At 45.9% G+C, this 15155-nt stretch overlaps 1 protein-coding gene across 7 annotated transcripts in view; it reads left to right on the forward strand.

Moving 5' to 3' along the window:
• tbc1d4 (TBC1 domain family, member 4) overlaps window positions 1-15155 on the forward strand; it is a 35332-nt gene that overhangs the window by 15393 nt on the left and 4784 nt on the right. Inside the window, exons 10-21 of one of the 7 annotated variants that reach the window (XR_009798184.1) lie at window positions 721-840; window positions 1887-1946; window positions 5651-5868; window positions 6353-6514; window positions 7767-7915; window positions 8061-8249; window positions 10379-10540; window positions 11489-11647; window positions 11740-11840; window positions 12815-12906; window positions 13495-13583; window positions 14727-14879. Coding sequence is in view for 4 of the 7 variants with exons in the window: in XM_061842030.1 (XP_061698014.1) it covers window positions 721-840; window positions 1887-1946; window positions 5651-5868; window positions 6353-6514; window positions 7767-7915; window positions 8061-8249; window positions 10379-10540; window positions 11489-11647; window positions 11740-11840; window positions 12815-12958; window positions 13495-13654; window positions 14710-14879 (1794 nt within the window). In the remaining 3 variants the exon portion in view is untranslated. Of the gene's footprint in view, window positions 1-720; window positions 841-1886; window positions 1947-5650; window positions 5869-6352; window positions 6515-7766; window positions 7916-8060; window positions 8250-10378; window positions 10541-11488; window positions 11648-11739; window positions 11841-12814; window positions 12959-13494; window positions 13655-14709; window positions 14880-15155 lie in introns of all 7 variants that reach the window. The other 6 variants (XR_009798186.1, XR_009798185.1, XM_061842032.1 and 3 more) reach the window with 6 other exon arrangements.

A 15155-nucleotide genomic window follows, 5' to 3' on the forward strand; every position in this document is an offset into this window, starting at 1 on the left:
AAAATTGAAAAATGATGGGAAACCCCCCCCGACATTTTTAACTTTGTACATTTGAGTATTGACAAAAAATATTTCAATGATCTTAAACAAGAATATACAGTATATAAATAAAATGAACTATTGGAAAAATAAGTGGGACACAATAAAAAAATGTAAAAAAAAATTAATGGAATATTAAAAAGAGTACCTTTTTAAAAAACAATTCCAATAAATGTACCATAATATATATGTTTATACAAATGTATACGTAGATACGTTATGTTATATAGATGTACAAATATTAAAAATAAAAAGTTGAAATATGAAATAAATATATAAGTATAATATTGCCTAAAAACACAAATAATAGTTTAGTTAATTAATTATTAGTATTTTATGAATTAATTTAATTAATAAAAATGTTTGAAAATACTCTATTAACCAACAGAACTACAAAAAGGCATTACAACAAAATTAATAGAAAATAATACAAAATAGACAAAAAAAATACACAAACTAACTTACATAAATATTTGTACTGAGTACAGATTACGATTCAATATAAGGTAAAAGGCATATGGGCCAAAAAAAAAAAATTGTGGTCATCGTTTTCCATTGGTATATGTCCTAAAAGCTCATTTCAAGCAGGGGTTGTCGACTGTTTAACGGTTGTGGGTTCGCCCTGAAGTCCGATTGGCAGCGCACGGAAGCGGCGATGATTTGCTTCCTGTTCGTTGTCAGCAGAGCGCCAACAACTCGGCGGGGGACGGCGCGGCCACCGGCGGCCGCTTCATGCTGGACGTCCTGAAGAACAAGGCTCGCTCCTCCCTCACCAGCTCGCTGGAGAACATCCTGGCCAGGGTGAGGAGCCCTCTCGCCCGTGGTGCCCGGGGATTTAGAACCGATGGGGGTGGGGGGGGAGACCTGAAGTCGAAAAGACAAAATAACTCAGATTCGCACCTTTGGACAAGTTAGTCTTCAATTGCAGCTAACACTAATGCTCGTGTTTTTGGAATGCAGCCGGATTACCCCGACAAAACCCACACGAGCGTGAGAAGAACACGCAAACGCCTGAGCTGAGATCGGAAGCGCTCACGAGGAGCTCGCCGTTCCTCCGTGCCCTCGTCAAATCACATCTTTCAGTACGCACAGGAATTGTTGAATTTTTGAAAAAAAAAAAAAAAAAAAGCAAATCCACAAAGTTTATATGCTATACTGTAATTCCTGGCCGACAGAGCGCACCTGGTTCGAAGCCTCACCCAGTACATTTGTAAAGGATACGCCGGAACTGTGTAAAAGCCGCAAGTAGCCACATTAAAACACGCATTGAAACGCGAGATATTTACAAAGAAAGACGGTACACAGAGAGTTTCATGCTAGCACCACCATGCTAATGCTAACGCAAACGCTAGCACTAACAGGGCCGGTTAAAAAAACAAAAACGATAAAAATCACTGAGACACAGGGCAGTAACACGCTAGCACAGCGCCAACTGGGTCAGACCGGTAAACGTCACTTCCTCGGCACGTATATTCCACCGGTTTTCACTTTTACCTTTTCCGCTCGAGTGCCGCCCTTGCGGCCGTTCGAAAAAAATGTACAAATTAGCCGCATAAACCGCAGGGTTGAAAGCGTATGAAAAAAGTTGCGGTTTATATGCCGGAAGTTATGGTCATTCCCGTGGGCATGTTTTTGCTATTGGCGAAAAACTATTGTCTGGTTAGGGTTAGTTAGGGTTAGAAATGAAAGTAATATAAAGTAAATGAAAATGTAAACCACCACAACATACCCACGAAAAACCTTTTTTGCCCACCACCCCCCCACCCCCCTCATCCCCCCGGCTCATCGATTCCAAAAGATAAGCGAAATGTGCTGTCAGATGAATCCAAAGCGTTTCTCATCTGTAGGGGGCCAGCCGGATGCGAGGACGTCTGGGAAGCATGGGAAGCATGAGCAGCTTCGACAAAGTAAGTGTCTTCTTCTCAGGAGGATCACAAGATTCCTCCCCTCCTCCCCGAAAGGATTCCGGGAATCGCCCCCTTCCTCCCCCTCCTCCCTTTTTTTTTTTTAATCTCACTGACTGTGATGAACGACACAAACGTCAAGGCGTCAAAGTGCCGAAGAGGCCGCCGGGGAGCCGTTCGCGCTTCGGTGTCACCGCCGCGCAGAATGTTGAAGGCGAGCGCGACGCCGTCGCGTCGACGACTTCGCAGACGTACCGCTCGGAATATTAAGTACGCGCCAGGGCGACGGCGACTTGGCACGGCATATTTTTACTTTGCTTTCTTTTTCGCGTATTCATCCACGTAATCTCAATCGCGTACGCATGCACTTCAAAGAAAAATGACAAAATATTACATAATTCTCATTCGGACAAGTTAATCCAGTAGAAGTAGGGTGTACTTTTTTAAAAAAAAATTTTCAAAATATTTACATTATATTGATATTTTAAATATGTAAATTGGCTTATCGTAAGGAATATTCAGTGCTTTTAAATGTGAGAATAAAAACTAGAATAAAACTTTTTTCTTTATTTGAAAGACAAACTAAAAAAAAGTCAATTGAACAACCAAGGGGGCTTCCCCCCCACCCCCCCACCGGGCACATACACTCTTGTACATTCCCGTGCTAACGCTAGCACCGTGCTAACAGGGCTGGTTAAAGTCACTTCCTCGGCACATATATTCCACCGGTCCAACTCTTAACCTTTTCCGCTGGAGCGCCTCCTTGTGGCCGTTAGAAAAAAACGCGCAAATTAGCCGCATCACAGCGTAAACCGCAGGCTTGAAAGCGTGTGGAAAAAATGATGCTAATATCCAACGGCTAAAACACTTTTTCTGATGAGGAAAGCAGAGACAGTAATTGAGCGTAATTTGCCATCTTACTCAAATAATCACGTGCTTGGTTATTATTTTATCTTTTTTGAACAGCTGCACCATGTCGTGATGGCATCAGGACGCCAAGCAGGAAGTCCCAAGTCAGGATTTCCACTTCGGTTGAGCAGAGCTTTTGTTGACTTCCTGTCTTTTTTTTTTTTTTTTATCGCTTCACCTCCCCCTTAGAGGAAAAAAGGGCAGTGTGCACGCTTGACCTTTAACCTGTCAGTCACGATAGCGTCCACATCGAGCTGACGCTGGCTATTTGCTCGCGTGACGGCGATTCGCTTGAAAACGGCAATAAAGTCACGTGACGCCGCTCATTAGAATACAATGAGGAGGGAGTCGCACCGGCAGACGCGAGGAAGTGGAGTCCGGCGGCGGACGCGAACCAACGTCGCTCTGGTTGTTTGTCGACGAGGTGAGTGGCGAGTTTGACGCGGCGGCATTAGCGAAGTTTTGCGCTGTCTGCATCGATGCAAACAGCGGCTGGTGGTGTTGATTTAGTGGAGTGCAGATCAGGGGAGGGGGGTTGGGTGGGGGGGGGGGGGGATCTATAAGGACTTACATTTTCTTCAAGAACTGATGAGGGCCAGAAGGAAAAATACTGCAATTCGTTTGAGAGCCGTTCTTGATAGGCGCTGCTGTATTGGTTAGTAACAGAGCTGCAATGGCCGCAACATTTTGTGAGTGCGATGGTTCAGAAGAACTTCAGTGGGGGGCCTGCAGATTTGTGGAAATCCCAAAAATGAGCCCTACTTTTTCCCTGGGAGAGGAGCGACGTCTTGTTTCGATAATTCATCACTTCTGTTTTGGTTTGCCGCAGAGGAGAAACGGGCTCAGCATTTAATTCTGGGTTCTACGGTCTCCGTGGCCCGATCAAGGTGGCAAAGGTCGTCCCCCCGCCCCCACTCCAGACTTGCAGACAGCCTGATTCCGGGTCAGGGTTTCGTGCCAAGCAGAGCGGCTCTCTCGCTGCGATCTATTGAAAGTCAGTTTTTCTCGGCCGGACCAGCCGCGCCAAACCCGCAAAAGGGCGGGTAAACGCCCGGCTCCTAATGCAGGCTGGGTGTCAAATGGCCGCCCAGGTTTCCGCCAGGGGCCATTTTTGGCGCTGGCATATCCATCCATCCAGTTTCTTTGCTGCTTATCCTCACGAGGGTCGCGGGTAATGCTGGAGCCTTTCCCAGCTGTCAATGGGCAGGAGGTCGGCGGGGCACACCCTGAACTGGTCGCCAGCCAATCGCAGGGCACATGGAGACAAACAGCCGCACTCAATCACACCTTGGGGCAATTGACCCCTCCGTACAGGGCACTTAACCACGCCTCCTGAAGTGACGTCACGCCGCGTGCGCTGACGTAAGACAAACAATTCGTAAAAAATGGCAAATATAATACAATACAATACATTGTTAACTGAGACAGACGCCATGCTTCCGATTTCATTCAATCATTCACACGTAGCAGTGTTATGCTAGCGGAGAACGTCTCATTCATTTATACGAGACGTGTATTAAAAAATCTAATTTAGGGCATATCTTGTTGCAAACACAGTCTGGTTAAGCTTCGGCCGCGAGCCAGCAAGAAAGCGACACGTTTGTGCAGTCCGATCATCGCTAAATATCGCTCAACAAAGAATAAGTGTGGCAATCGTTCACACGTAGCAGTGTTATGCTAGCGGAGAACGTCTCATTCATTTATACGAGACGTGTATTAAAAATCAAATTTAGGGCATATCTTGGTGCAAACACCGTCTGGTTAAGCTTCGGCCGCGAGCCAGCAAGAAAGCGACACGTTTGTGCAGTCCGATCATCGCTAAATATCGCTCAACAAAGAATAAGTGTGGCAATCGTTCACACGTAGCAGTGTTATGCTAGCGGAGAACGTCTCATTCATTTATACGAGACGTGTATTAAAAATCAAATTTAGGGCATATCTTGGTGCAAACACCGTCTGGTTATGATTCTCAGCCAGCAAGAAGCGACACGTTTGTGCAGTCCGATCATCGCTAAATATCGCTCAACAAAGAATAAGTGTGGCAATCATTCACACGTAGCAGTTTATGCTAGCGGAGAACGTCTCATATCATTTATACGAGACGTGTATTAAAAATCAAATTTAGGCATACCTTGGTGCAAACATATCAGTTCCGTTGATGATGCGGTCTTCCACAAAGTTTGATCCATCGAAGGCATTTTTCGAACCGGGTCTTCGATTTTGGAAAGGGTACGAATCGAACTCCACCAACTCTCCTTTCAGGATACCCGTCGTCACTATTACAAAGTCCGTGACTACACCTCTTAATCATATTTTTTGTTAAATAACCCAAATACGCGATAAAACGCTAACAAAACCTATACTGGACCATGCAATGTTGTCTGAGAAAATGGCGGGAGCAAAAACGGGCTTTGGTTGATGCGGATCTCTGGCCTCTGATTGGTCAGTGACGCGGATTGCGCAATATCCACGGAGGGGTCAATTTAGAGCGTCCAATTAATGTTGCATGTTTTTGGGTTGTGCGAGGAAACCCGACTGCCCGGAGAAAAGCCACGCAGTCACGGGGAGAATATGCAAACTCCACACAGGCGGGGCCGGGATCGAACCCGGGTCCTTAGAACTGTGAGGCTGACGCTTTCCCAGATGATCCACCGACGCTGTCATACTGGAATTAAATTCTTGTCCATCGTCAGGGTGCAAACGTTTATCAAATTTTAACGTTGTTTTTCCCAATAGCCGTGTATAAGCTGCCCTGCTGACTTCTGCACACGCGTTAACCCCTGCGCCGTCTTCCCCAGCAGGATGAAGACTCCTCGGGCGTCTCGCCGCCGGCTTCTCCGCCTCCTTTCCCGGACGACGACCCGGAAGCGGGCCAGCAGTTCCGCCGGCGCGCTCACACCTTCAGCCACCCGCCGGTGAAGAAGCGAATCTCCTTCGAGGGGCAGACGGGCGGCCCGGCCCGACAGGCGGGGCTGCGCCGCCAGCACTCGGCCGCCCCGGACGTGCCGCAGAGCAGGTAGCGTGGCGGACGCGCGACACTTTTCAGCCGCTGACGCGTCAAACGGGGAGAAGTTTTCTGTTAAATGTTCAGCTTTTGATTTCCACCGTCAATATATCGGAAAATGGCCATCTGCACAAAATTCTCCAAATAATTCGTTTCCACGAATAACGGTGCACATATTTGCACAAACGTCTTGAACTAATTTAGCGCTTTACAATGTTGTTTCTTTTCTGTTCTTTTCTTGGATTGTTTTTCGCTAGCATCGCAGCAGTAGAAATGGAATGAAGGCTAATTTGATTGTGGAAATATTAAGCAGAGGCACGCACGACGTCCTGCATTTGCAGCACTCCGACGACCCAAAGCCTGTCCCAAGGCCGCCCCCCCCCCCACCACCACCACAACCCCCTCCCTTTTCCCCCGCAGCCGATGGCGTCACGCACGTGTCCCTTCCCAAACGGTCTTGCCGTGTTTGTCTTCCATGTGCGGGGGGCGCGCGCAGTCCCGCGGCCGCGTCGAGAGCGCGCAGCTTATCGGAGAGCCAGTCCTCCGGCCCCCCCTCGTCCACCTCGTCCTCCTTCTCCGCTCCCACTTTCCTGAAGAACATTTACCAGGGCTCGCTGGGCTCGCTGAGCTCGCTGACGGACAGTGGGAGCATCAAGAGGTGACGGGATGATGCCTTTTATCCATTTCTTTTCCTTTTTGTCCATGCTGGGATGACAGGAAATGCATTCGTGACTGTCGGCTGTCCAAACCTTTTAACACCCAGCTTTGATTTGTTTCTGTTTTTTGACCCCCCCCCCCGGGTCTTTTCTCGCTCCCGTTTCTTGCCAAACGTGGATGCGGCGCTCTCCTCTCCTCTGCATGGCCAAACGCGACGCGTGACCCGATTTTGCAATCCGAGCGTCGAGTGTGAGGCCTGCGCGACCCAAGCGCGCTCGCCTGGAACGGAAAGATTCTCGTTTACATTATTAATAACATTTCCTCCTGGTGAAATGTGACTTCCACACACGCTGTTATTTCATTGAATAAATTATGATTATTATCCCCCTCTTACTTTTCCATTCAAATAATATTGCTACCTTCAGAACCCTCCAACACACACACACACATAAGCAACAAAACTACCGTAATTCCCGGCCTACAGAACCTGGTTACAAGCCTCACCGAGTACATTTGTCAAGGAAATACCGTTTGGTACGTATATAAGCTGCAGCTGTGTAAAAGCCGCAAGTGCCCACATTGAAACACGAGATATTTACAAAGAAAGACGGTACACAGAAAGAGTTTAACGCTAGTGCTAGCATCAGCGCTAACGCTAGCGCTAATGCTAACAGGGCCGGTTAAAATAAAACTTACCGGTAAATATCACTGAGACACGCCAGTAACACAGCAGCAACACGCTAGCGCAGCGCAAACAGGGCCGGTAAAAGTCACTTCCTCGGCACATATATTCCACCGGTCCCTTTTCCGCTCGAGTGCCCCCTTGCGGGCGTTAGAAAAAAAAAAATGCACAAATTAGCCGCATCACCGCATAAACCGTGCGGGGAAAAAAGTCGCGTCTCGTAGGCCGGAAATTACGGTATAAAAGCAACAGAAAGGAAAAGGTTACGAGTTCAAAAACGGTTAGCAGTGATGTTAGCAAAGGTGCAGCAGCTGTGCACTTCCGAATCGCAACCTCGTCTCCTCGTCCTCCGCTGACGAAACGAACGGTCGTCCGCCCCGGCGAACGTTTTCCTTCCGCGGAGCCGTCTCGTCGTGGCTGTTTGCTTCCTTAACGTCTCTAACGGCTGCCACGCGTTTTTCCGCTTCGCCCACCGCTCGGCGGCGTCGTATGAACTCCTGCTGCGCTTTTGACGAGGTGGCATCTGTCGCGTCGCGTGACGTGACACTGACGGCGCGCGTTTGTGCGGCAGCAATGGCGACGGCAGGAAGAGGACGCTTTCGGGCTGCAGCAGCGACTCGCTGAGCGGGCCGTCCCCGAGCCCCCGCAGGGTCTCGTGGAGGCAGAAGATCTTCATGAGGGTGGCGTCGCCCATGGGCAAGACGGCCATGCACCACGCAGGTCTCGCCGCCGCTTCACACAGTCTGACGTGACATTTGATGACATTTTCGCTCGACACGCGGCCACTGACGCCGGCCAAAACTCGTCGTTCGCTATCGATGGCGAGAACGTTTTGAACGTTCGCATTTCCCCTCGACGCCCGCAGAGCAGTCAGACGCCAGGGAGCTGTTGCCGCTCTCCCCCGGCGGCGGCGGCGGCGGCGCGGACCCTCCGAGGAGTCGAGGGGGCGGCCGGCCCCGGAGGACGGGGGCCGACTACCGGGCGCTGTGGAAAACGGCCGTGCGCCAGCAGATATTGCTGCTAAGGATGGAGAAGGAGAACCAGAGGCTGGAGGGTGAGTAGTCGAGAAACGCGACCGCCACCGGCGTCATTGCCGGACATCCGGTGGATAGACAAATTCGACACACCCCTGTTGAAAAGCCAGGTTTTCGTGCTATAAAATGAGGCCCGACTATACCAGCTGGACTTGATTTGGGCTTCATCGGAACCACTTGGAATGGTGCCAGGCGTGCGCTGGCTGACTCGCATCTCACTGGAGTGTGAATCTGATTCAAGGTTCATTCGAAACACATCCGCGGAAGAGAATGGAGAAAAAGGATTGGAATATTATTTATTAGATCTTGTTTTTGTTTGAGGCTGGGGTCTTTTGAGGGGAAAAAAATACCATACCATGAGAGGGTGTGCGCACTTGTGCAAACACATTATCTCAGATGTTTGTTTTTACTTCTCATCTGGAAAATGTTTTGGGTTTTTTTGTTCTGATCTAGTTGTACTTGTTATATCTCATATTAATTGTTGGGGGAAAAAGCTTGAAATACTTTATTTTGATGTTTATTTTTGCACCCCCAAAAAAAAAAAACGCTCTGGCATTTGAACAGGGGTGTGTTGACTTTTTATAGCCACTGTTTGTGTATCTTCTGTGCACAAAGAGCAACGTCTGCCTCAGTCATCATCGTGTGCGGAAATAGTGGCTTGTGATGTCACAGTTGTTGATGTCAATCATAATCATATTCCTCTTCACGTGTATTTCTCGTGTGTCTTTGGCATGTTTACACACGTTTAACACGGAGCAACTTGTTGTTGCAAAGGGAAATATGTCTTTTCATTTTTTTGCCCCATGACAGCCGTTCTTGATTATGAATCCACACCAAACGATCATCATATTGCGTTTTACGACCCTTGACAGCATTTTTTATTTTTTTTTTTTCGGAGGGAGATGTGAAACAAACTGTACCCTAAAAAAAAAAAAAAAATTAAGAAAACTTTTTTTTTCCCCCCATAATCATGATCTGACAAAAAAAGAATAACTGATATTTACATACTGTGCTTTATGTCATTTAAATGAAAGATTGATGTGTTTTTTTTTTTTTTTTAACGACAATCCTATGAATATCATTTCAATAGAAGGTAAGCAACGCCAGCAGAGTTTTGGGGGTTAAAAATGTTTTTTTTTTGCTTTTTTTTTTTTTTTTTTTGCATGGCTTTGGGTTCATCGTGGTCGACTTCGGTGGCGTCGTCGTCTCGCTGGCGGTTTTTTTGTTTTTCATTCTTTTTCCCGATGTGGAGCGATGACGATGATCACCGTATGTGGTTGTTTAGGGCGCTTTTTGTCGTCGCTTCCGGGGCGGGGGACTCGTGTCGAACGGTGGCGGTGACGGTGGAACCTCCTCAACTCACGGACTTCAAGTTCATTTGGATGTGAAATTAATTTTCATTCAGAGGAAAAAAAAATACAAATCAGTTTAATACAGACACATTTTGAAGAACGTTTAGATTTTTTTTTCCTTTTCGACATTCTTAACTGTCATTTGGGAATTACGTAGTGTATTATTAATGGGGTTGTAATATTACCACATTATAAGAAAACTTTCATTTTGAGAGAAAGAAAATATATTTCATAAAACTATACAAAATGGAAAAAAAATACAAGTATTTACAGCAAACCATATTTAGAGAGAGATTCTCAAAACAAAGTTGCAAAATTGCTAGTTGGAGGAAAGTTGAGAGCATGAGAAAAATTTATGAGAATTACATTTGAATGTTACAAGAATAAATACAAAATTCTACCATCAAATTTGAAATATTTTGGAAAAAAAGGTTCTATGAAATGATAGTAAAACATTTTCCATAATAATGATCATAACGATAAAGTCACAACATTACAAGAACTTGTTGTAATTTTAGAATAAGGTTGTCATTTCATAGAAATGAAATGAAAATCTTGTGATTTATTATTATTTTTTACATTTAATGAGATTGTCCAAGAAAATGTTTTGACAAAAAGTTGTCATTTTTGTCATATTGTCCAACGGTGAGGTCGGAGGTTCCACTGTATGCGGCTTTTCGGCGTTAGCTTGTTTGTCCGTGTTCTCGTTTCCTGCTGTGCGGAAAGATGGCGGCAAGCGACTTCAGCGCTAAGCTAGCCGACTAGCGACTTAACGGCTAACATTTGTTTGCGCGCAGCGAGTCGCGACGAGCTGCACATCCGCAAGATGAAGCTGAGCTACCAGGAAGTGGGCGGCGACTCCCAGGATGCGCAGGCGTTGTGGGACAAAAAACTGACGGCGCCCGGCAGGACCACGGTGCGCCAGGACCGGGACCAGCTGTACCGAGCGCTCTGTCAAGGTGCGACACCCCCCCCAAAAAAAAGAGATTTTTGTTACTGTCAAAAAGCGGAATGTTGGGTGACGTTTTGGTCCAGACGTTATGAGTTAAAATATTAAATGTGAAATCAAAAATGCCAAACCCTTAAAATGTCAAAGCAAAAGCGATGCTTCAGTAACTGAGTCTGCTGTAAAATATTTTATTAAATCAGGACAATCTTCCCACTCACCCCCTCCACGTCTCCCCAAAAATGCAAACCCAGCCATTTTGTCATTTTCATGCAGGAAATGCTCATTTGTCATTTTTTTAGGACGATAAAAATGTCATTCTTGTTCCATATAGACATTACATTTCTTTTTCTGGCGCACCCCCTCTCTCACACATTTAAAAGGACTTCAAAAGGGAATTTAAAAAAAAAAAAAAAGCAAAACAAACCCAGTTATTAGTTGTCAAAAAAACAAAAAACAAAACTGGCTGCAGTTTATTAAGTGCGACCCCCCGCCCCAATTATACTCTCCCTCCTACTCCCCAAAATGTCACTCTCTTAGGTGAAAGAACGTACATTGTAATTTCCGGCTTATTGAGCGCACCGAGCTCACGCTAACTGGCCAGTTAAAACAAACATACCGGTAAAAGTGACTTCCTAGCTCGGCAGATATATTCCACCGGTCTCACTCTTACCTTTTCTGCTTGCATCCCCCTTGCAGCTGTTAGAAAAAATGCACAAATTAGCCGCAGAAAAAAGTCGCGGCTCATAGGCCGGAAATTAACGGTAATTATTATTGTAGATCGGCATGACCCATTCGGTCTTTCCCACAATCTGCTTTTTGAGGCATTTTGGTGATGAAATGCAAAAAAAAAAATTTTCAGCTTTCTGGGAATGCGACGACGTCGGCGTCGACGCGTCTTTTTCACTTTCGCTACGAAACGGGGGTGCCGGCTTTTGAATCCCGTAAACGTTGTGCGCAGGTGTTCCCAAAAGCCGTCGCGGGGAGGTGTGGCTTCTGCTGTGCCATCAGCACCGCTTGCGGCGCCGACATCCTCCGCGCCAGCCGGCCCCGGACACGCCCTACCGGGATCTGCTGAAGCAGCTGACCGCGCAGCAGCACGCCATCCTGGTGGACTTGGGTGCGCTCGCGGGCATCGCGGGCGCCGCCTGCGGGGGGAAAAAAAACCGTAGCCGTCTAATGCGGGTTGGGGGGGGTCGTGTCTCGCCTCAGGTCGGACCTTCCCCAACGTGGAGTACTTCTCGGCCCAGCTGGGTGCTGGCCAGCTTTCCCTTTACAACCTGCTCAAAGCCTACTCGCTGCTGGACGCCGAGGTACGCTCACGCTTTCCGAGAAGAAGAAAAAATGAAATCATAAATAAAAGGCCAAATAGGAAATTGAGGAAAAACTACAGTCTTAAACCGCAATACAATTTGAGCTACTCTTGATCAGCTGATTGCTCAGATTCATTTCGGAAATAACTAAACAGTAGAATGAAAACGTTTTGCATAAATGTTTTGGAGAGGAAAATAATAAAAAAAAACCATCTTTGGTATGTTAAAAATTTACCATTGCAAAGCATGTATGAAACAATGCAGCTAGCGATCGAGACGAGTATTTACGATGGAGCACATTTATGAATATTAAAATCCATATTTGAAAAACATTTAAAAATATTTTTAATAAACCTGTACTAAATATGAAATATATACATTATATAAAAAATAAAAAATGCAAGTAAAGCATATTTGACATGAATGTATTATGACAGATTTATGACATGAATATATTACATGAAATATAAAAATCAAATCCATATTGAAAAGGTAAAACATGTAATTATTAAATAGATACAAATAAATTGTAAATGATTCAAATCTAATATTTTTGATAAAACATTGAAAAAGGAAAAAAATGGCATAATATGTGCCAAAAAATACAATGCATTTAAAAAAAAAAAAATGAGAAATTACGCAAACTGTATCTAATTTCTGTCAAATTGCTAATATAATACAAAACAGCACAGGGGTAAAAACTGCCATGAGTTCAATATTGTTATTGATGCCCAAAAAAATAAATAAAAAATGATCGGTGTTCTGCAACATGACGAATCCTTTTAACCCTCTCTGGACCAAGTCCAATTTTGCAGACACTTTCACAAAATGATAACTCTGGACTTCAAAATTTGTGATGATATCAAAGCTGCTGCAAATTTCCAACCCCTTTGACAACGAAATGACATTTGTGATATTTCCCTGCGAAAGGCGCTTTTTGCGTTGTGCTAGCTTGACGCGGTCCGTTTGCCCAGGTCGGGTACTGCCAGGGCGTCAGCTTCGTGGCCGGCGTGCTGCTGCTGCACATGAGCGAGGAGCAGGCCTTCGACACGCTCAAGTTCCTCATGTACGACCTCGCCGTCCGGCGCCAGTACAAGCCCGACATGGTCTCCCTGCAGGTCAGCCCACTGCTAAATTCACGCTCGCCGTGTGTCAATTTACATGCCACGGCGTCGTTTCCCGCGCGTTCTCTTGGCGTTTGAACCCGGCGGTGCTGTACGTGCGCCTGGGCCCGTCCCGCCCCCCGGGCAAACATTTGCTCACCTCTCGGAGCGCGGCCACGCCTTCACGCTGGCTGGTTGCAACGTCAGCTGACATCTGTCAAAACATTAGCAGGCGCGCTAATGTTTAACGCCGCCGCGAGGACACGAGTCAGCCGTGTGTGAACGACGGCGGAGCCTGATTTTTATTTTTGGATTTATTTTTTTTTTTTCGTACGTGCGCACTGCGTCTACTTTCCGCTGTGTTTTTAGCACCTGGCTGACTTTTTTTTTTTTTTTTTTTGTTCCTCGTGCCGTGCGCTGAGGGCGAGCGAGACGCGTGCCCCGGCAAGCCTCTCTTGCTCGGGATCGTTCGGCGGGCCGCAATAGCCCGCGTTGTTCCCTTTCCGAGTCCAATTATCGTGTATTTGGTTCCCCCGGTTGCCGTGCCGCAGATCCAGATGTACCAGCTCTCCAGACTTCTGCACGACTACAACCGGGACTTGTACCATCACCTGGAGGAGTACGAGATCTGCCCGAGTCTGTACGCCGCGCCCTGGTTCCTCACGCTCTTCGCCTCGCAGTTCCCGCTGGGCTTCGTGTCGCGGATTTTTGGTACCTCTTTTTTCATTCCTAATTTAGTCGCGCTGCTGATGTTTTGTGTTGCCGAGGTGGAGGAAGTTCCCCTGCTAGTTTAAAAAAAAAAAAAAAAGTTTCTTTTGGACAAGGATATGTCCTGACGAAATGAAGCGCCTCTCCTGACTTCAACGCAGTTCTTAGACATATCTTCTCAGTACAGTGACGCCTCGGTTCTCGACCGCAATCCGTTCCAGAAAACGGTTCGAAAATTGAATTTTTCGAAAACCGAATCGATGTTTCCCATTACAATGAATGGAAAAAGAAATAATGCGTTCCAAGCCGAAATAATTACGCTTTTTAAAGCATTTTTTTTTTAGCTTTTCCTGATTATAAACTGCATAGTAGAAATACATGTATAGTTTAAATTGCATTGCCGTATCTGTAGCGACTTGTAAACTTTTTTTTTTTATTAACAAAAGTACAGAATAACTTTTAAACAAGCAATAATGAGGGGGGGAAAAGCATTTTTTTATTTTTTACAATTTTTACGTCCAAATAGACAATAACAAAACCCGTCATGGGTGGGTCAGCTTCTTGCGCCGGGCGGATTATATCATTTCCCATTTTGTTCGGCGGCGTGGGAATTCACAACAAAGCGCGTCGTGGGTTAGCTGGCCCAGCCGCGCGCAATATTATTATTATTTTCGTTTTTTTTTTTTCAGAAGCGTTTGAGTACCGATTTTCGCTCGAAAACAGAAGCACAAAAATCTCAAAATTTTTATTCGAAAACCGATTTGTTTGAAAACAGGGATGTTCAAAAACCGTGGCTTTACTGTACAAGTTAATAAAAGGAGGAAAACTATTTTGTGTGCAAAAAAGTGAATAACGGTAGCACTCCGCAACATTTCAGTCTTTGCTTTTTTTAATTTAGATTTTTTTTTTTTTTTTTTAACATCACATACATCCTGAAGGTGAATCAGTGCATGTCTGTTCACCAGTCTTTGTTTTTTCATTTTTGTTTTTTGGAACTACATGCGGAGTGTGAGTACTTGTGACACCTCTGACGTTGTTTTTTCTTTTTGTGTGTTCAGACTTTCTGTTTGTCCAGGGCACGGAGGTCATCTTCAAAGTGGCGCTGTGCCTGCTGAGCAGCCACCAGGACGCCATCGTGGAGTGCGACAGCTTCGAGAGCATCGTGTCCTACCTGAAGTCGACGCTCCCCAGCCTCGGTCAGGCGCAGATGGAGGAGACCATCGCCAAGGTCAGGACCTCCTGGGATTCTTCCTCCGAAAAACTGAACGAACGAACGGCCACGCTGAGACTTTTTCCCTTTTGGGAATCGTGCGAATCGTCTATAACAGGCTCCAACTGTCGCCATCGTAAAACAGAGGCTACATGGAAATAGTCTATTGGGTGTCAAACTGTCATCATCGTAACGCCTTATTAATTGTACAGGATTGTTAAGTAACACAACGCAACATTTTTTTTAATTTTTTTTAATTCCCGGCCTACACAGCTCACCTGGTTATAAGCCTCG

This window comes from Syngnathoides biaculeatus, chromosome 14, assembly GCF_019802595.1.
Source record: "Syngnathoides biaculeatus isolate LvHL_M chromosome 14, ASM1980259v1, whole genome shotgun sequence".
Classification (NCBI taxonomy): Eukaryota; Metazoa; Chordata; class Actinopteri; order Syngnathiformes; family Syngnathidae; genus Syngnathoides; species Syngnathoides biaculeatus.